This window comes from Cetorhinus maximus, chromosome 14 (assembly GCF_964194155.1).
Source record: "Cetorhinus maximus chromosome 14, sCetMax3.hap1.1, whole genome shotgun sequence".
NCBI classification, from domain to species: domain Eukaryota; kingdom Metazoa; phylum Chordata; class Chondrichthyes; order Lamniformes; family Cetorhinidae; genus Cetorhinus; species Cetorhinus maximus.
Genome location: NC_135892.1, coordinates 72,276,286 through 72,298,237, shown reverse-complemented (window position 1 = coordinate 72,298,237; position 21,952 = coordinate 72,276,286). Strand labels below are relative to the sequence as shown.

At 41.6% G+C, this 21,952-nt stretch overlaps 1 protein-coding gene across 1 annotated transcript in view; it reads left to right on the top strand.

Moving 5' to 3' along the window:
- ush2a (Usher syndrome 2A (autosomal recessive, mild)) overlaps positions 1 to 21,952 on the top strand; it is a 1,183,552-nt gene that overhangs the window by 501,224 nt on the left and 660,376 nt on the right. The window contains exons 33-34 of the mRNA XM_078556364.1: positions 16,047 to 16,232; positions 16,619 to 16,732. Of these exons, the coding sequence (XP_078412490.1) occupies positions 16,047 to 16,232; positions 16,619 to 16,732 (300 nt within the window). The remainder of the gene's footprint in view (positions 1 to 16,046; positions 16,233 to 16,618; positions 16,733 to 21,952) is intronic.

Here is a 21,952-nt window from a genome sequence, read left to right as displayed (position 1 = left end):
GAATGTGAAATTCAATCATATTATGATCACTGCTACCTAGGAGAGCCATCACTACGAGGTCATTAATTAATCCTGTCTCATTGCACTTTACCAATTCTAGTATAGCCTGCTCTCTCGTTGCCTCTAAAACGTGCTGCTCTAAGAAACTGCCTGAAAACACTCTATGAACTCATGATCCAGGCTGCATTTGCCAATCTGAGTTGTTCAACCTAAATGTAGATTGAAATTACTCACTGTACCTTTCTCACAAGCTCTCAATTTTTCTTCCTCTATACCCCGTCCTGCAGTGTGGTTACTGTTAGGGGGCCTATAAATCACTCCCATTAGTGACTTCCTACCTTTACTATTTCTTAACTCTACCCAAACTGATTCTACATCTTAATCTCCAGAACTAAGGCCACCTCTTTTTTGTAGCAATGTCATCTTTAATTAACAGCTTTTCCTAGCTTCCTGTCCTTCCTAAAAGTTCTGTACCTTTGAATAGCCAGGTCCCAGTTTTTGTCATCTTGCAGCCATGTCTCTGTAATGCCTATCAGATCATATACATTTATTTCTATTTGCGCTGTTTATTCATTTGTTTTGTTACAAATGCTATGTGCATTCTGATACAGAGCCTTTAGTGTTGTCTTTTTACCATTTTTGTAATTTATGGAATTATCTGCCGGTGCACTGTTAAGTTTGTACACTGTGTTCCTTCATGTCACGTTCTGATCATCATTTCGCTTATTGCTACCTTGCTCTCTCACTTTGTCTTCTCTATTTAATTTATCACATCTTCCAAAACTTGATCCCTCACCCCCACAAGCCTTCTTGCCTCACAGTCTGTCACTGAAGGCCTGGTAAAATTCCGGCCCGTGAGAATGTTCACACAATTCAAGATTTTGTGAAGAGGCTTCATTGACTGTCTATTTGTCCATATATGCATTATATACACAGATAATAAATAGAGAAAATGGAATGCCAGGTATTTCTATGTCCAATGAAATTATGAGCTGAATATTCCTAAGAGATAGGTTTAGAGGTGAGACTGGGAGCAAAACTAGAGAATCTTGCATCAGGGCAGTTCCATCGTATGACCCTGCTTTTTGAGTGATCTTGCAGGGAGACGGGATCTGAAAGGTATTAGCTACCCACCTGTCAACAGCGGGTGCTGATTAGGCTCCATCAGGTGCCTGCTTGGGGATAAATTGGTGGCTTGGCCGGATCTTCTGATTGGCAGATGCCCCACCCCTCCACTGAGGCCGAAGCCTGGCAGTTGCCTGGAGGCAGCCTTCTGGTAGGCAGGTTGAGGAGCTGCCAATGCCTCCCTTAAATCAACAATCCCCCCACCCACCCCAGCAAAGCCAAGGGTGCAAGAGGGTCATTGTCATGGCTGCAGAAGAGGTTCCTCCTCCACAATGATGACCAGGCAGCTGTGGGTATCTTCATTTCTTGCAGTTTTATAACACTTCAGAGCACACTCCCATATTGAGGCACCCCCATGTTTTTCTACCTACATTGGCAGCACCCACCTCTGCCAGTGGGGCTGCTGGCTGGAGTTTGTTGTGGACGCTCTGAATGAGCCTTCTGGTTCCCTGGTTCACGCATCATCCTTATTTGAACAGGGCTCTGGAGGCAGCTTCCTAATTGGCCGCCTCCGGGAACATCGTAACCTGCGTCCTGCCACAGCCATTTCTGGGATCGCCCAAACTAACTGGGAAAATTCACCCCTTTGGGCTGCATTTATATCTTCGAGGTGGATAGTGGGAGTCAGAAAATTTTCAGGCTCAGCGTGCCCACCTTGAGAGAAAGTGCCTCGAACAGGGTTTTCGTTCTTGGGGGTGCATGGCTGCGAACTGGAGACTGGCCTGCCCCCCAACAACCTCCAGATACAGATCGGAGGTGGCCACAGGAGCTGCTGAGTGCTGAGGTGGGCTGGTTAAAAGGCCTGCCTCGGTTCTCTTGGACTTTGTCATTATGCTTTCTAGCCCTCACCCCTCACACACTCTCACCCCCCACCTACTCCCCATTCACCAGCCACACAAACCAGTGGCTACTCATACCGTCCATGTATCTCTACCCACCACCACTGGCCCCTCAAACCCTCCATGTCAACTCATGGTGCTTCTATGCCCATTCACTAATGGCATGTGTGGAAAAGCTTTTAAAAAACCAGCCATTCATAACTTTCTTTACAAAACTGCTGTTATCACAACTTTATAAAACTGCCAATCAACCACATAAGTAGTAGAAACTATAAGCACTTGATGCCTTTGTATCTTGTGTAAATAAATATTGAACCATTGACAAAATGGAGCTAAGAAAAGAACCTATGCCACTTCATACGAGTTTGGAACTTTTCCTTCTTCCAGATCTCTCTTACTTCTCAGTCATGTGATCTGACATCATTGAAAAACGTCAGCATCATGTAAGCTTCTGATGTTAACTCTACTTTACATCTCCCCCCAAGTCTGTATCCCTATCATATACCCTCCTGCACCTCTCCTCCAATGTCTTAGACTACACAGGGTTAGTTTCTGAGGTGTCTTGACCAATCTTCCTGATCTTGTTCTGATCTCCTTTTGAGGCTGAGGATATTCCACACTCTCCCATCTGTCGATGTGAGTGCTCTTCTCCTGGGTGGCTGTAGAGCTTGTAGTAAGTCATTCTTCTTCTTCATCAGGATCTGAGTAGTAAACCCAAATTTCTATTAGCTTTCTCTCCAAGGATATTAAGGCATTTCAGCTTCTCCTTATGATACCCTGGTCTATTGCAATCCTGTAGGTTCTTGGTTGTGGAGTTTTTCTCAATGATAGTTCCTTTTTTTCTTATGGTCTCGGACCTATAATCTCTCCCCGGACTTCAGCACTGGTGACTCTCAAGCTCTATGCCTATGATTAAAATTCCAAGTCTGGTTGCTTCTCTGTTCTCCCTCACACTGTTTTACTCTCGTGTGGTCATTCATGGTATTTGTGGAGCCTTTGGTCTAGAGATGGAAGCTGGGTCCTCAATCTCCCATCCATTAGTAACTCTGATGGCGAGAAACCATTTTGTAGTGCTGAGGTTTGATAACTCAGAAGAGCTAGATTAAGGTCTTTGTTTTTCTTCAATAAATCTTTTATGGTTTGTGTCCTTTTCTCAGTTCTCCATTTGCTTGAGGATAGCGAGGTGAATTGGTTACATGAATGAAGCCATATTTGTTTGCAAAATTGTTGAATAGCTCATTAGCAAATTGCAGTCCGTTATCAGACACTACGATGTCTGGGGTGCCATGTGTTTCATAAATTCTCTTGAGGGACTGGATGATTGTTTCTGCTGTGACACTATGCAATCTGTTAACTTCAATCCACCATGAGTAGTAATCAATGACAATAAGGAAGATTTTCTCCCTCAGTTCAAATAAGTCCATTCCAAGTGCTCTCATAGCCTTGATTGAAAAGTAGAAGGTAATAGTGGTTCTTTGTGTTCTTGGCTGTTTACAACACAAGTAAGACAGTTAGAAATAATTTCTTTGATAGAGCAAGTAATGTCTGGCCACCAGGCTGATTGCTGTGCTCCAACAAAATGTTTTGCTATTCCTCGATAACCTTGGTGATTCTTTGAAGAACATCAAGCTGAAGTACTCTTGATACGGTTATTCTCTCATTGAAGACTAGAAAGCCATTAATGACTGTGAGGTGTCTGGGTTGTTCAAAGTACTGCTATAGTGTCAGATTAGTGGGAATATAGTCTGGCCATCCTTCTATGCAATATTCTCAGATTTGGAGACATTCTTCATCTTGTTGTTGGGCTTGTTTTATTTCCTGCAACTTTTTTGCAGCAGCTGTTAAGTGCTGAGTGATTAAGGATGTATATGTTTCAACCTCCCTGCTGAAATATAAATCTTCTTGTTTGGTTCCTTCTGATGCTATTTGTGACAGTGTACCTGTCATTGTTTGATACTTCCCTTTTACATACTCTGTGATGGATTCATATCTCATCAATCTTAGTTTGAACCACTGGATTCTGGGTGGCATCTTCACAATTTCTTTCATGTCCAGAAGGGTGACTGTGGCTTATGGGCTGTTTTGATTCTGAAATGCAATCCCACAACATAGTCTGAAAAATTTTCACATGCCCACATTGCTGCCAATGCTTCTTTCTCTATTGTGTGTATTGTTCTTTTGTTCCTGTTAGTGACCTAGAGACATAGTAGACTGGTCTGCATTGTTGTCTCTCTGCACTTAAAATAAAACCGCCCCCAGATCTGTAGATGGTGTATCTGCTGCTACTATGATGGGTAATTCTGGGTCATAATGTGCCAAGATTTCAGAAAAAATTAAAAGTTGTTTAATCCTTTCAAAAGCATTTTTGCTGCTCTGTGTTCCAGTACCACTGCTGACCCTGTTTCAACAGCTGTCTCAAAGCCTTGTTGATCTTGGTTAAACTTGGTAGGAACTTGCCTACTTGGTCGACCATCCTGAGGAATCTTTGAAGCTCAGTTATGTTCCTGGGTTGTGAAATTCTCTGATTACTTTTGTTTTTCCTGGATCAACTGTGATTCCAGTGGCTTGTACTATGTGAACTAGAAACTTGATCACATTCGCATTTTTCATTCAATGCTAGGTCTGCATCCTGTAAGACTCTCAGGGCTGCTCTGACTCTGTGAACATTCTCTTCTCTCGGTGGAGCCATGTATAAGTATATCGCCCATATGGCATATTACTCCTTCCATGCCTTCTACAGAGCGACACATTGTTCTCTGGAAAATTTCTGGAGCTGACACTATTCCAAAGGACAATCTGTTGAAACAATAATGGCTGAATGATGTTATAAATGTGGTCAGCAATCTGGATTCTTTGCCCATTGGAAGCTGCCAAAATCCCTGTTTGCATCCAATTTGGTAAATAAAGTACTCTTGGCTAGCTTGGCAAGGTTTTCGTTCACTGATTCCATCGGGTGGATCTCACGTTCCACTGATTTGCCTAGCTGAGTTAAATCTTTGCAGATTGTTATAGAGCCGTTTGGCTTTGGGACTGTAGCCGTTCCTGCACATTTTGTTGGCACGTTGACCGGTGTGTTAATCCTTTGCCGATGCATCTTTTACATTTCACCCTTGACTTTGTCCGAGTGGGTAAGAGACTTCAGTGTAAAGAGGCAAATTAGGTTAGCATCAGCTCGTAGGGTGATAAAGCACTTGGTCTTTGACTTCCCGAGCCCTGTAAACAATTTTGGAAATTTGTTTCAAACTGCACCGCTGTAGTTCCCATCAGCAACCCCACCCAGTTTATAGATTAATTTCAGCCTTAGGCATACTTTTCTCCTTAATAGAGAGCATTTTTGATTTTGACTGACATAGAGAGATTCGAGGATTTCTCAGTCTCTCCGAGGAAGAATTTCCCCTCGTCGGGTGAGCCCAGGAGTGGCTGCGTAACGGTCTGCAGCCCACGATCGGGCCCTGACAGTGATTTTATGCTAGCTGGCCAGCTTGAAACACGCACTGATAACCTCAGCACTGCCTGAGTGGGGGCAGGAGAAGTGCAAGTGCTGAAGTTTGCGGGTGCGCTCAGTTAAAGCTCCCTGAAGGCACAGAGCTACTTCACGGAGCTGAAGATTTCTAACATTAAAAATAAAGAATTCAAAAATAAGGAAAACACGTCCCCTCTGCCACATGAGCAAGGACATGTTAAAAATGAGTTTTAAAATTATTTTTTTAAAATCGCTGTTCGAAGCATCGTGGTTGAGGTTTCGTAAAAAATGCAAAGGCTGCTCGGCCTATTTTTCCGCCTGCCAACTGTAAGGTTGGACGGGCTGGGAAAATTTCACTTTAATTCATTAATCAATGGGCTTAACAGCCTTCTTAATTGTCGGCAGACATGCTGCCGACTCCCCCGCGTGCCCTCCAACTGAAGTATCACATAAGTGCACAATGACCTCAGGACACTCGCCAGGTCATCGCGCGCTATTTCACGCATGCCAAGCTGAAAACCCTGGCCTATATTTCAGCTTTGCCATGAGTTGGCCTTTTACTTATAAAATTGTCTCACCTGGGCCTTGTAATTTGATAGATGAAGGTTGCAATGTAATCTGTTTCGTCTGATAAAACAGAAACCCCTGCTTCTCTGTCTAGTTTAAATCTTTGGGGTGTCCATCCACTTGCAGTTTAATACTCCAATATTTGCTTTCAGTATCATTGACCTCCCCCAGGAAGGTTAGATCCTTTGCTTGTAGTTCTTCCACTTCTTGTATGCGGCTCTGTTTCAAAATTTTCTCCCTCTTTTTACCGGTTGTCAGCGTTTTTGAGTGACAAACAGTTTTGATGTGGCCTATTTTTGCACCGTTTTTGAACTACCCCCCACAACCCCCACCACTATACATTCTTCTTGCTTATGCGGTTTGTTCCCACCACATCAAAGGCAATTCAAAAAGGTGGTTGGCGCACTTTTCCACATTTTAGTGGGCTTAGGCTTTGGCGTGCTTTTTCTTTAATGGCTTACAAACTGAATAGTCTCACCTGATCTTCTCCACAGGACCTCTCCTTCCCACAAACAAAACGCCTGATTATGTTTCCTGAGTTCTGTTTGACTCGCAATTTTCACTTCTTTTACAGCAGCAGAATTGTACTCAACCACAATCTGCAACCTCATGGCTCGGCATATCCCCCACTCTACCATTACCAATTAGCGAGGGGATCAACCCCAGTTCAATGAAGAGTGCAGGAGGGCATCCCAGGAGCAAAACCAGGCATACCTAAAAATGAAGTGTAAACCTAGTGAAGCTACAACACAGGACTACTTGCGTGCCAAACAGCATAAGCAGTAAGTGATAGACAGAGCTAAGCAAATCCACAGCCAACAGGTCTGGGCACTGCAGTCCTGTCACATCCAGTCATGAATGGTAGTGGACAATTAAACAACTCACTGGAGGAGGAGGCTCCACAAATATCCCCATCCTCAATGATGGGAGAACCCAGCATGTCAGTGCAAAAGATAAGGCTGAAGCATTTGCAACAATCTTCAGGCAGAAATGCCAAGTTAATGATCCATCTCGGTCTCCTCCAGAGGTCCCCAGCATCACAGATGCCAGTCTTCAGCCAATTCGATTCACTCCATGTGGTATAAAGAAATGGCTGAGGGCACTGTATCTGCAAAGGCTATAGGCCTTGACAATATTCCAGCAATAGTACTAAAGACCTGTGCTCCAGAACTTGTCATACGCCTAGCCAAGCTCTTCCAGTACATCTACAAGGTTGGCATCTACCTGGCAATGTGGAAAAGTGCCCAGGTATGTCCTGTACACAAAAAGCAGGACAAATCCAACCCAGCCAATTACCACCCATCAGTCTACTCTCGATCATCAGTAAAGTGATGAAAGGGGTCATCAACTGTGCTATCAAGCAGTACATGCTTAGCAATAACCTGCTCACTAACGCTCAGCTTGGGTTCCGCCAGGCCCACTCAGCTCCTGAGCTCAATACAGCCTTGGCTCAAACATGGACAAAAGAGCTTAACTCCAGGGGTGAGGTGAGATTGACTGCCCTTGACATCAAGGCAGCATTTGACCGAGTTTGGCATCAAGGAGCCCTAGCAAAACTGGAGTCAATGCGAATCGGGGAGAAAACTCTCCACTGGTTATAGTCATATCTAGCACAAAGGAAAATGGTTGTGGATGTTGGAGGTCAATCATCTCCGTTCCAGGACATCATTGTAGAAGTTCCTCAGGGTAGTGTCCAAGGCCTCCATATTCAGCTGTTTCATCCATGACCTTCCTTCCATTATAAGGTCAGAAGTAGAGATGTTCGCTAATGATTGCACAATGTTCAGCACCATTCACAACTCCTCAGATACTGGAGCAGTCCATGTCCAAATGCAGCAAGACCTGGACAAAATCCAGGCTTGGGCTGACAAGTGGCAAGCAATATTCACACCACATAAGTGTCAGGCAATGACCATCTCCAACAAGAGAGAATCTAACCATCGTCCCTTGACATTCAATGGCATTACCTTCGCTGAGTTCCCCACTATCGACATCTTGGGGGTTACCCTTGACCAGAAACTGAACTGGACTAGCCGTATAAATACTGTGGCTACAAGAGCAGGTCAGAGGCTAGGAATCCTGCGGCAATTAACTCACCTCCTGACTCCCCAAGGACTGTCCACCATCTACAAGGCACAAGCCAGGAGTGTGATGGAATACTCCCTACTTGCCTGGATGAGTGCAACTCCAACAACACTCAAGCTTGACACTATCCAGGACAAAGCAGCCCACTTGATTGGCACCCCTTCCAAAAATATTCACTCTTCACCACCGACACACAGTAGCAGCAATGTGCACCATCAACGAGATGCACTGCAGGAACTCACCAAACCTCCTTAGAGAGCACCTTCCAAACCCATGATCGCTACCATCAAGAAGGACAAGGGCAGCAGATACATGGGTAGACCACCACCTGGAAGTTCCTCTCCAAGCCACTCACCACCCTGGCTTGGAAATATATCGCTGTTCCTTCACTATCGCTGTGTCAAAATCCTGGAACTCCCTCCCTAACAGCACTGTGGATGTACCTACACCACATGGACTGTAGCGGTTCAAGAAGGCAGCTTACCACCCCTTCTCAAGGGCAATTAGGGATGGGCAATAAATGCTGGTCTAGCTAGCGATGTCCACATCCCATGAATGAATACAAAAAAACTCAGATAAGGACTTTAATGGCATGGCATACAGGAGAACACTGATGGACATGCACACCATAATGCTTGGTGCATTGACTGGCCTGTCAGAGAGCCTCTTCTCACTGCCAAGGAGCATGGAGGAGTCCAGTTCTTGTAGTGATCAACAACATCTCAGTACTTCCAGATCCAGTTATGGTCCACTCTCTGGTGGTCAATGTCTCAGCTTTCAAGGCAGCACAAACAGAAACCACCCAAAGTCTCAGTGCTGCAGTGAAGCTCAAGTGGAGGTCATGAAATCCATGCTTGCTGCCATGCAAGTTCAGACTGCAGCTATCATGGTTACAGCTCTCATTGTTCACAGCAGTCCAGCAATTTGTCCTCTAATAGATGACTATGATTGCTGAGGCAATGCCCTGGGGAATAGCAGTGAATCTGTGGTACATGAACCTTCTGTGCTCTCCCGGGGTGACAGAATTCATGCTCCCAGCACTGCCACTCTGTGAGTGCCGTTGCTGTTGCCTCTCAATGAGCTAACTTGATTGCTGCTGCCCATGCTGAGGTGATGCAGCTTGAACCCAGACCCCCACAGCCCATAGCTGCTCGAAAGCATCCTGCAAGGCTATTTGCAGTCTCCACCAGTGAACATCAACTGTTCAACTACACTAGCCATTTTCAACTACAGGATTCATTGCATAGGAGCTCTGGACCAGGCAAAGGTACTCACAAGACAGGCGCTAAGAGTGAATAATTACATTTTCTTTCTATTTTTAAGTGTGTGGTTTGTTAGAGTTGTTATGGAAATGTTTGTTGTTGGTGATTTGTATTGCAGGATTGCAGTATTTGTCTGTCAGGACACTGTAATAGGAGGCACAGATGGGTGGGAGGATGAGAATTATAGAGCAATGGGGGTGACGGGCTGATGTTTAAAGGCAACCAGAGTTTCATTAGGTGCTCAAGAACCTGGAGTGGAAAAGTCCTGGATGCCTCCTTCCTGCAACCTCTTCTTCCTCCTACTCCTGACGTAACCTCAGGATGCTTGGTGATAATGGTTGAGCCCTTATAATAACGAGGTTGTAGAGGACACAGCAGACCACCATGAATGGAGACACACTTTTGCAATTAGTAATGGGTTAGCCCAAGCAGTTCAGACAGCAGAACCATTGCTTAAGAACACCAATGGTCTTCCAAAATGTTCCTGGTGGCCCTCATTGTCTTCGCATGATTGGGTGGTGAAGGGGGTGTTGTTAGTCATGACTCCAAGCAAATGGCCTCTGGTTCTTCAAGGAGATCCAAAGACAGTGAGAATGACAGACTGCCTCAGGATGAAGGCTTCATGGCTGCCAGGTGAATGGCCATTACCCACATGGTGATTTTGTCATGATCACACACCAATGGTATATTAATGGACTAGAACCCTTTGCAGTTCCACTGCATTTTCCCCTGTTGACACGTGGGATCTAATGAGTCATGTTGATGCAGTCAAGAACTCCTTGCACTATTGGGAATCCTACTACCCTGGCTGCTTATCCTCTCTGGTTAGAGAGAAAACAATGAACTCTCCTCTCTTTATGAACATCGCCTTCATTATTTCTTGGATGCATTGATGGACAGTGAACTGGGATATGTTTGCAATGTCGTATGCTCCCACCTAGAAGGATCCAGTCACATAGAAGTTTAGGGCCACAATGACCTTGCTAGCCACTAGCAGCACTGTCCTCACTCTTCTGTGAGGCTGCAGATCCTGCTAGAGGAGGTGGCATAGTTTTCTGACCATCTCCTTGGTGAATCTTAGCAACGTAAGACATTTATTCTCGTGGAGGTAGAGGTTATAGAAGTGCCCCCGAAAACCCTTGGTTGGTAGGGCCCTTTGTAGAGACTTCTCCTCTTCCTCCCTCTGCACACAGCTTCCCCTCTCTGCAGCCTCAGCTCCATTTCTCTGTCAGACACATAGGCCCTGCAACCAGACCCCCCAAAATTGTTGCAACCTGTGTATGGACAGGTCACAAACTTCCTCTATCCTCCCTGTATGGATGCAGCAAGACTCCTTTCCAAATCAAGTAACTCACCAGAACTCCTCTAAAACACGCTACACACTTTGTTAAATTTTGCAAGTGCAACAGTAAGTCAAAAACATCTCCCATGCAAGTTGGATAACTGGCCCTTTAAATAGCTCTCGTGGGCATCCCTCATGCAGCTATGATTGTTAGCACAGACATTGACTAAACCTCCACAGTCTAAATTTGTAGATCAAATCAGCCTAACAGGCTATTTGACATTATGAACTGCCCACTGTGAATTTTCTGACATAGGGAAGGCATGTCTGCACGAACGCCATTCCCAACATGGCATGCCACACTGGAAGCAGCTGGAAGCACTGTGCACACCATTTTCAGGGCCTCTGGCTTCTGTATCACCAGCTGCCATGGAGCTGAATTTTGTGATTAATTCAGGAGTATGTGTATTTTAAAAATTAAAACTATTTTCTGGAAAAATATAGTTACATTGAGGATTATCACAAGCACAAAAGAGTGTTTTAAGACTTTTGTTGTGTCACATGAACACCTTTAACCTCTCTGGACATGACTCTAACTTCCATTTTTAAAAATCCCAAAGTGGGTATTAAGTTGCCTTGACCCCAATTACTGCTTTTTTCATTGTTGAATCAGGAAGCCACTATAAATATTTAGTTCTATAACTTGCTAGAAAGAGGATATGTATTCTTATATATTCTTTTCAAATTTGCTGACAATTGCTGCACAGAAAGAAAACCTGCTTTTACAATTTCCATTTGGTGTGGCAGGCAATCCAGCCATAAAGCACCTGAATATGGCAGATTTACTGCAGGATTGGGAGGAGAGAAGCATATCTGGTCACAATGTTATCACCTAGGCAATAAATTTGGTATCAAACTGAAGTATGATAACATCATTTTGCCTAATGGAAAATATCTTAACACCTGGAAGTCAAACGAGGTGAACTGGGGAATGGCTGCAAGATATTCGTCCTCTGTGTAGTCTTCCTACCTGTATATTCTTTCCAGTGGCAAACAGCTCAGAAGCATAAGTAAATCAAATAAAACAAGTTATTAACTGCAGTATTGTGTTTAAGAGGGCGTCCGTAGCTCAAAATGGACAAAAACAAGTCATGAAGGGAGGGATGGTTTCCTTTTCATCTCTATTCTCCCCAGTGTCGAGCATTAGGATCAGCGTAGGCTCGATTGAATATAATTATAAAGGTAATAAGAAGCAGTGAATGCTCAGCACATCAAGCAGCATCTGATGGAAAAGAAAATTGACCAGCTTTCATCAGAACTGGAAAAAGCTAAAGAATTAAGAGGTTTCAAGCAAGTACAGACACAGGGAAAGGAGGGACAGAAGGAAAGAAAAAAAAGAAAGGTTTATAATAGGGTGGAAAAGAGGAGAGATTGAAACATAGAGTGAATGCTGATGCAGTCAAAAAGGGAATGAAATGAGTGAGGAAACTTAAATGAGTTTAGAGGAACTGTAAATGGCAACAGTAGAATCATCACCAACAGCTGATGTCTGAAAGAGAGGAGAAGTGGTTGCAATCTGACATTGTTGAACTGTTGAGTCTGGAAGGCTATAACGGCCTAATCAAAGGATGAAGTGCTTTTCCTCACAGATCCTCATTAGAACAGTGTAGGAGCCCAAGGGTGGACAGGACCAGAGTGGGAGCAGGATGGAAAATTAAAAAGACAGGCGACCAAAAGATCAGGGTTACGCTTGTGGGGCAAGTGGAGGTGTTCTGCAAAGCAATCACCTAATCCGCATTTGCCTCCCAATGGAGAGGAGATCACATTGTGAGCAACAAATATAAGATACAGTATCAAAAAGAAAAAAAGTAGCATTAAATGTACTGAAAGGTACCCTTTGGACCCTTTTGGGCATCTGCAATCGCTTGAAACCTGTTACATCTCTAAATTTCTTGTAGATCTGAAGAAAGGTCATCAACCTGAAACTTTGTTTCTCTCTCCACATTTGCGGCCTGACCTACTGAGTATTTATAACTTTTTCTGTTTTTGGATCAGGTTTCCAGCATCCTCAGTATTTTTCTGTATAATTACGGAGGTGATTAGAAATCCAGGACTACTCATGATGTTCAGCTAGGGAAGAACAATCAAAAATTGGAATTAGTCTGCATCAAATTTGACAAAAGATTGTGGAGCTGAAGAAAGCATGTTCATTCATAAGAAAGGGTTTGAAATTGCACTTAAGAATGCAGATTTGCAAATAGGTACATGGAGGTTCAGGTTTAATTTTAAATCACCATAATAAGGAGTGGTTAGGTACTGGGTTAACTTCAATGTTGCTGACGCTGAAATTAAATAGTGACATATGAGCTCCATTTGAAGTATTTGAACCAATGTTCATGGCATTGGATCGAATGTCAGAGTTTTCCCACTGCTCCACTGCAATATCAATAGAAAGACCATGGGTTGGATTTAATACAGCCCATCACAGCGGGAAACTTGGTGGCCAGGCCCATTTAATTGCGGGAGAGGCCACATGTCAGTCTCCCAGTGGTGGGAAAATTTCACGTGATTAAATCAGAGGCAGGAAGGGGCCCATGGGGATACTCACCTGCTCACAGCGGGATGCCAGTTAAGCTAATTATTGAGCCAGTTGACACCACTTATCCCTGAGCCCACCAGAATTTAGTGGTAACTCAGGGATTAGAGTGGCAGGCTGTCCTGTGCCTCCCAAAGGCCACCCAGCAAATCCTGCCGGGTGTGTCTGCAGCCTGCTGGGAAGGTGGCCCAGTGCCCGATCGAAGGACCCAGCATCAGGAACATGGGACTGCTGAAAACCACCCCTGCCCTTGCCTCTGACCACCACCACCCCCACCCCCCCACCCACCTCCTCCTGCAGCTACTACCCCCATCTGTCCTTACCCACCCGAAGATTTGTGGTGAAGAGCCTGGAGCTCTACCGGTAACTATCACTGTTCCCAGTGGCGCTGCAGGCAATGGCGAGCTGCCAGCCTCATATTGGCCAGCAACTTCGGGGGGGTGGGTAGATTTCCACCCCTCTGGGCCCTAAATGCCTGGTAAAGTCCAAACCTAGCCAGTTATTTTGGTTGGGCCTCCTGCTCAGAAACCTCTGGTTTTTCCCATGAGTTCTCCAACCAGGGGACTGGACCCATGTCAATTACATTAAATTTCGCCGCATAATTCTCTAAAGCAAATAGAACCAAAATTTAATGAAGGTCTGATTGTAAAACAGAATTATATTACATTTTTGCTGAATTCCTTCAAGCAAGAGCTGGAACTGCTTTTGGCTGGGGTGAAGATCATCTCATATAAGGTAGTAATGCATAACATTAATCAGGGCCAGATTGATCTCCGGACTAGTTTTAATTGCCTAAGGGAACCAAAGAGGAATGTTCCAGATTTTGTCCCCTAATTGGCTGTGTGTTTTAGTTGGTTTCTCGCCTCTTCTAGACTATATGGTTTCCAGATAGAGTGGAATGGGGCGTGAAAGATTTGTAAGACACATACATCTCATTTATGTGGAAGAGGTTGGATGGACCAGTAGGTATTTTTCTGTCTCCAGGTTTTTCTTATATTTTGTATTTATGCTTCAATATAGATTGCATAATAATTTCATACAGCTAGATTTTCAACAAAGCTGAATGAGATGTATAAGAAAATAGGCATGCTTTCTGTCAAAAATGTTAGACAATTTCATGCTGTTCAAGGTTAATAACTATCAGCTGTTCAAAAGTCTCCCATTTATGTAACTAAAGTAATACATTTGGTCAGTTTATTACATTGTTAAAAACATATGACAATTCATAGAAAATATATGCAGTTTATTTAATTTACTTACCCCTGAACAAAATATGCGTGAGGGAAAAATGGGCTTTGAAGTGGGAGAAACTATACTGTTTCCATGGAGTGACTTGTGTGTCCACATACATTTCTGCTGGGCTAATCATCCATCATCCTGCCATAAAGCTTCTTGTGTGTTGCCACTGTGTCCCTTGTGTAGTCATTTGTAATAAAATAATAACCATCTGGTATTCCTGTAACTATTAATTAGTTACATTTGAAAGTAAAATAATTTTTGGACAAATGAATAAAATTTCATTGATTTTTAAATGTTATTTATTATTTGTTTTAACCTAAGCCAGTGTGTTTATGTGCACAATGCTCCCATGTGCGTTTTCAAGCTATACTAGACTTTTCAGTTTTCACTTAATTCTCAACACTGTTATTCCTGAAAATTCTTTGTTTTACTGGCTATTCAGTGCCGCTGGCTATACTGTAAAACAACGAAAAAAATACATCGGCTCTGATTATTAAAGAATAAATTAAATTAAGAAATACTAATGCTGTACCTGAATTCACAAGGCTGAAAGTGGAAAAAAACCAGAATGATCATAGGCATATGTGGATGGCCTTGCACAAAGATAGTGAGCAGTTTGTATGTATGATTATATATTATTAGGCAGCTTATATAGTGGATTTTTTGTTATTGGTTCAGTTGTCTACCATAGTGGAAATCATGATGCCATACTTGTGAATATGATTCTATAACTTGTTAATTACGAATGTCAGTCGATTATATTCAGGGCAGGATTTATTATTTATGTTTTTCCTGCAAATCTGTCAAATGTATTTCATGATTTTAATTTGGTTCAATTTCCTCATCATCATCCCTCCATTTCTCTTCTCAATGGGTTGTCATATTCAGAATGCAAGGAGAAAGATTTTTCACTTTTCCAAGGCTTCCAGTGTCTTTGCTGCTCAGTGCATTCAGCGTCAGACATACTTGATGTAAGATGTGTATAAAGTTTTCTTTGCGGGGGGAAACCACTTTAGGAAGGCATCTCACCTGGAGGCCTGGCTTGCAGCTGATTAAATCCATCATGAGACTCCAGGGAGAAGCTAGCATTATAATGGAGAAATACCATTGAAATTTGAAACTGTGACCACAACAGTCTGAAGGGACCACCTTAACCATTACTCTACCTGTCTTCTGCCAGGTAGATTTTGAAGTATAGCAATGAACAGTGATTGTTCTGATCTTCATAGTTCGATACGGGATTATGAAATGTGACAAGTGACCCCCAGCTGTAAACCCAGTGTATCATTTTATGATATATTTCGAAGTGTTTTAAATAAGAATTAAAGTAGTACTGCTGAAAATCTACATAACCTTTTTGTGAATTCATAATAACACATTTAAAGACTTAAATATGCAGAACTTTTTGTGAAATCCTAGAAAATAAACCTGTGTTCTCTGTTTTTATCTGTCAGAAAGTTGCAACTTATAAATTATAATAATTATGGTAATTTTTACATTCAATTTACTGCAGCCCCTAATGCTGACAGATGTGTGGTGCTTCATGTGGACTTCTGGTCTTTATCCAACTCTATTTTTTTCCTTCTAGTTCCACAAAATGTGCCGACTCCCTCAAGGATTCGCAGTATAAATGGTTACAGAGTTGAGGTGAGCTGGGACGAGCCTGCTGAGGTCAGAGGTGTAATTGAGAAGTACATTTTGAAAGCATACAATGAGGACAGTCCCAGCACGCCCCTCATCAGGGCCAACTTTACTGACACCCGTTCCCTGGCAGGTAAACTCTACAGACTGATGAAATAACCAAGAAAATTATTGTGTAATGAGTGTAATGCAGACTGTGCCTTAATTGAATTAAAGGCTGGGTGACACAGATACAGACACCTGTCCAATTACAGACAGGATAAGGTGTTTACTGTTGCTGTATGGGGCTACATGAAGATGACAAGAATCATTCCGCCCACAGATTAACATAATGAAGAGGAACAGATTATAGTAGGTGCTGGCCAAGCAGTCTCTGATGAGGCTGCACAAAATATAGAAGTGTGTTGGTAACATATTTATGTAGGCTGTGTACTTAATATTTTAATTTGGTTGTTTTAAACTGTTATTTTTGTGTAATAAGGTAATTTACACGCCAATTTTTGTTTGTTACCTTTATAGGAAACTTGACTGGCCTGATTCCTTTCACAAATTATAGTATAACACTGACTGCCTGCACTATGGCTGGCTGTGCAGAAAGTGCGGACACATGGAAACTTACAACACCAGAAGAAGGTAGAGCATTTAGGAGGTTTTAGCTTCCACATTTCAATGATGAATAATAAAATAGGTGAATAACTAAAGAATTGCAAAGCCATTTGCTGGAAAACTCCAACCTAATTTGATGACAAAGTACATTGCCAGACCATAATTGTTCCATTTTTGGTGAGAAAATGAATCAAACTCGATACCGTTTAATGACATGCATCTTTAATAGCTGTAATGCAGATTAATGGGCTTTTTAATTGCTGTTACATTGTTCATGCAAGAGCCTCGTCGTTAATATGAGGCATCTGAAAGATTAATGAAAGCTTCTTCATTTTACTACAGCAGAGAAGTAAATCTAGAGACAGTCTGACTAAAAAGAATTGATTGTATGGCAAAGTATGAAATTGGAAATCAAATGCTCGATTTCCATGAGCTTCTTAAACTGACAAAGTATTTTTTTTTTGCTAAGCCTTCTTAGTACGTTCAAGTTTACCACATTATTTAAGCCATTTTATTTAACCTTCAAGTTCATTATTTGGACTGCTTCTGCTGCTTACTGGGATAGGTTTCGATTTTGCCATGATGTCTAAACATAGCCTTGAATATGCTGCATATCCCTGAAGACAGTGCAGACCACAACCCCAGCCATATAAATTTCATTCAAAACTGCAAATGACTTCGAAGTTTTAGTGCCAAGGAACAGATTCTTCTATAGAAACATATAATAGATTTACTTTGCAGTGCTGTGAAAGAGTAATTACCATTTTTAATCTAATTTGGCTACTGTTCCTTGAATACCTAAGTGGAACCATGGAGTGACTTTAACAAGAAATTAAACACAGAATAAAAATAACACACCCAAATCAACTTGACTTTAAATGCACAAAAATCATTTGAAATCAATTAAATTAGTGACCAGGTGTTATATATTTTTTCAATAAATAACATTAGTAAGAAATAAGACAAGTATTGTAGTTTATGTTATTATTGAACACACTCATGTGAAGAGTAAGCAGCTTTTTTTTAAAATCAATTACTTTTGAACCAGTCTGTTATAATTTATAGTCAATTCTTGCTCCTTATCTTCTTTAATCAAACTACTCATGCCATGAAACAACTACAAAGATGGAATCAATATATAATTTTTTTTTTCGTTTGTGGAACGTGAGCATTGCTGGCAAGGCCAGCATTTATTGCCCATCCCTAATTGCCCTTGAGAAGGTAGTGGTGACCTGTCTTCTTGAACCGCTGCAATCCATGTGGCATAGGCACACCTACAGCGTGAGTTCCAGGTTTTGTTGACCCAGCAACAGTGAAGTAACAGCAATATGATTCCATGTCAGGATGGTGTGTGATTTGGAGGGCAAATTTCAGGTTGTAGTATTCCCATGCATTTCCTGAACTTGTTTTCCTAGGTGGTAGAGGTTGCAGGGTTGGGAAGGTATTGTTGAAGGAGCATTGGCAGGTTGCTGCAGTGCATCTTCTAGATGGTAGCCACTGCTGCCACCGTGAGAGTGAATGTTTAAGGTGTTGGATAAGGTGCGATCAAGTGGGCTGCTTTGTCTTGGATGGTGTTGAGCTTCTTCAGAGTTGTTGGAGCTGCATTCATCCATGCGTGTGGAGGGCATTCAATCATAATCTTGACTTGTGCCTTCTGGATCATGTACAGGCATTGGTGAGTCAAGAAATGAGTTACTTGCTGCAGACTTTCCAGGCTCTGACCTGCTCTTGTAGCCACAGCATTTGTATGACTGGGCCAGTTAAATTTCTGGTCAATGGCTACCCTCAGGATATTAATGGTGGGGGATTCAATGCTGGTAATGCCATTGAATGTCAAAGGGAGGTGGTTAGATTCTCTGTAATTGCAGATGGTCATTGCCTGGCATTAGTGTGGCATGAATGTCACTTACCATTTATCAGCCCATGCTTAAATCTTGTCCAGGCCTTACTGCATGTGTGCATGGACATCTTCAGTATCTGAGAGGTTGCGAATGGTTCTGAACACTGTGCAATCACCTGTGAACATCCCCACTTCTGACCTTATATTGGAGGGAAGGTCAATGATGAAACAGTGGGGGAGATGGTAGCAGAGTGGTAACGTCATTGGACTAGTGATCCAGAGGCCCAGAGTAATGCCCTGGGATACAGGTTCAAAATCCACCATGTCAGCTGGGGGAATTTAAATTCAATGAATAAATCTAGAATATAAAGTTTGTCCTGTAATGGTGACCATAACAACCATCATTGTTGTAAAAGCCCATTTGGTTCACTGATGTACTTTGGGTAAGAAAATCTGCCATTCTCACCCTCTCAGGCCTACATTTGACTCCAGACCCACAGCAATATGGCTGACTCTTAACTGCCCTCTTCAATGACCTAGTAAACCATTCAGTTCAAGGGAAATTAGAGATGGGCAACAAGTGCTGGCCTTTCAATCCCCACAACCCACAAGAGAATTAAAAATGTTGAAGATGTTTGAGCCCAGGTCACTACTGTGAGGAACCCCTGCAAAGATGTCTTAGAGCTGCGATGATTGGCCTCCAACAACAAAACCATCTTTTTTGCGGTAGCTATGACTCCAACCAGTGGAGAGTTTTCCCTTGATTACCGTTGACTTCAATTTTGCTGGGCTTCCTCGACTCCACACTTGGTGAAATGCTGCCTTGATGTCAAGAGCTGTCACTCTCACCTCACCTCACCAATTGCTGTGCAGATACATCTATTTGCGTGTTGGAAGAGAGTTCCTCTTCATGCACTAAACATTACCCTTAATAGATTTCCTCGTTATTCCTGTGTACAGTATATGGAAAATTTTGCTCGATGCTTTGAATCACTGTAACGGGTCATTGTCGGGTTCCCATTTCTCCTCCACAGACGCTGATTGACCTTCTGAGTATTTCCAGCATTTTCTGTTTAGCTTTCAGATTTTCAGCATCCACAGTATTATATGCCTTTTGTATTATCGGGCTCACTTTCCAAATTGAAATCATTTCTATTCAGTGCTGAAGAACAAATCAGATCCAGTGTACCTCTATACAGATAACTGCATTTCATCACTATTACCTACAAATTACTGCTAGTTACACTTGCTATGTTTGTATGATAGTCCTTTGTCTGCTGGTTTAATGTTGTTAAAATACCAGACAAAGAAATGTCATACGAATAAGTTCAGCATTTGTCCACTAATATTACAAACAATAATTTCTAGGTTTTTTGTCCTAATTGGAGGTTTTTGGAACAGTTTGTTGTGCTTTAGCTTAACATACTTACCAAAACTGGTGTTTATTACAGAAATTTTACAGCTTCACTTCATTAACCAAATATTCGTAATTAGAAATTCCAGCATTGATCAAAGCAATACCAAGTGAGAATTCTGAAAATGTTTTTAATTAAATAAATACCAAGAAAATAAAGCATTATTACTGATTACAAAAACATAGCCATTTCTAATTCAAATTCTATATACTTTGGGCAATTTGCATCAGAAATTATTGCATTTTCGCAAAACAGTAACCAATAGCACTTCAATTTTAATACTTAGTACTTAGGCTGTGTGGGACTCACCCCACTCGTACTTATATTAATATTGTTTTAAGATAAAAACGACCACAACAGTTGCGGCCATACGTAATTTTAAATCCTGCCATAACTAATGACTTTTGATTCTTTATTCAAAGAGATAAAAATATTTTAAAGTAAAAAAAATGACAAAAAATGGAAAGGCCTAAAAATTGCCAAAAAATGTCATAAAATGGCAAAAACATGGAATAATTATAAAAGAGAACAAATGCATGGTTAAAAAATAACTTTTAGATGCAGCTAATTAATTGGCTTTGTGGTTGCAGGTTTACCTCCCTTTGTAGTTAGAGTTTAGACTCACAGTAGACAAGATTCAGCAAATACACATGTCTGATGATTTATCAGAGTTTTTATTCAGTTGCTTGGTGAATGTGCCATTCATATTAACATAAATCTTTGGTTTAGACATATCTATCCTGCCCAGTGAATTGTTGGGCTTCTCGAGATATCATTCTGCCTAATTCAAACTCAGCAACGTTGATATGATGTGTTTTCGGAAATGCTACATTGCTACAAGTACTTAGATGTCCAAGATTGTTCTGTTTTGTAGTAAACAAACTGGAGACTTTATTTATGCATAATAAAAATATTGAGGTGCATTTTCATTTTGATTACCTGGTCAGCGGTGGTGGAGTCAATTATGCGCCTCTTGGAGAACACGTCTGAATTTCATTCCATTGAAATCAATGGAACATAAATCGGCTGGGTTCCACAATGGACAGCTGATCTGTTCTGCTAGTTAACTTGGCCAGGCAATGAAAATTATAATTTACCCCTTGGTCTTCCAACTTTGTTCAGCAAGTCTTTCTTTGAACGTAGTGCTGCATTCAAACCAACAAGTCACAATTGTATGCACACTACAATCACAACCTATAGTAATATTGCTGCCAACAAGAATAAAAGTTTCAGCAGCATAATTTATAAGATAACATGTGATTTATTTTCAAAGCTGCTGCAGATGAGGTCAAATCCAGGAAGTAATTATATTTTCCATTGCATTCCTAATTTGTACATTTACTTTAATATTTACATTTTCCCATCCCGAAAGTGTTAGCTTGAACTGCGCCACTCGTTTGAAAGCTTATACCAAGATTGACGTTAATAGGACCATGAAGTAATACAAACTGCATGCTAACTGTTCACCTACAGCAAAGCCTATTGATTTTTTTTCATGAAGTGCTGGGATTGTGTGATATGCAGAGTCTGATATTGACATTTGGTCTTGACTTGGGTAACTAAATTTTGACCTGGGGCATGTAGCGTATTCATCATGGAAAAACTTCCATGCTGAAAAATGTGCTGACACCTCTGGATGTTTATATTCAAAATTGATGGAGTTCAATCCCATACCGATGCTGTAGAACTGAGACTGATATTGTGTGTTTATATTGTAATAACCATGTCTGAAGATGCAGTTATTTTTCTTTAATATATCTTTATTATAAAGTCACTGAACTGTACAATGGATGTGATATATGAAACAGCAGTATTGTTACTCTATTGAAAGCAAAATTAAGGCATGCAATTTGTTGTGTTTTACAATTAAACCTGTGATGTATAATTTTATATTCTGAAAACAGAAAATTCAAATTTCTAAGTTTGTTAAAAATATTTTATATTGGTGAACTAAAATAACTCCTTAAAGGACAGTTCAAATCTAAGAATAAT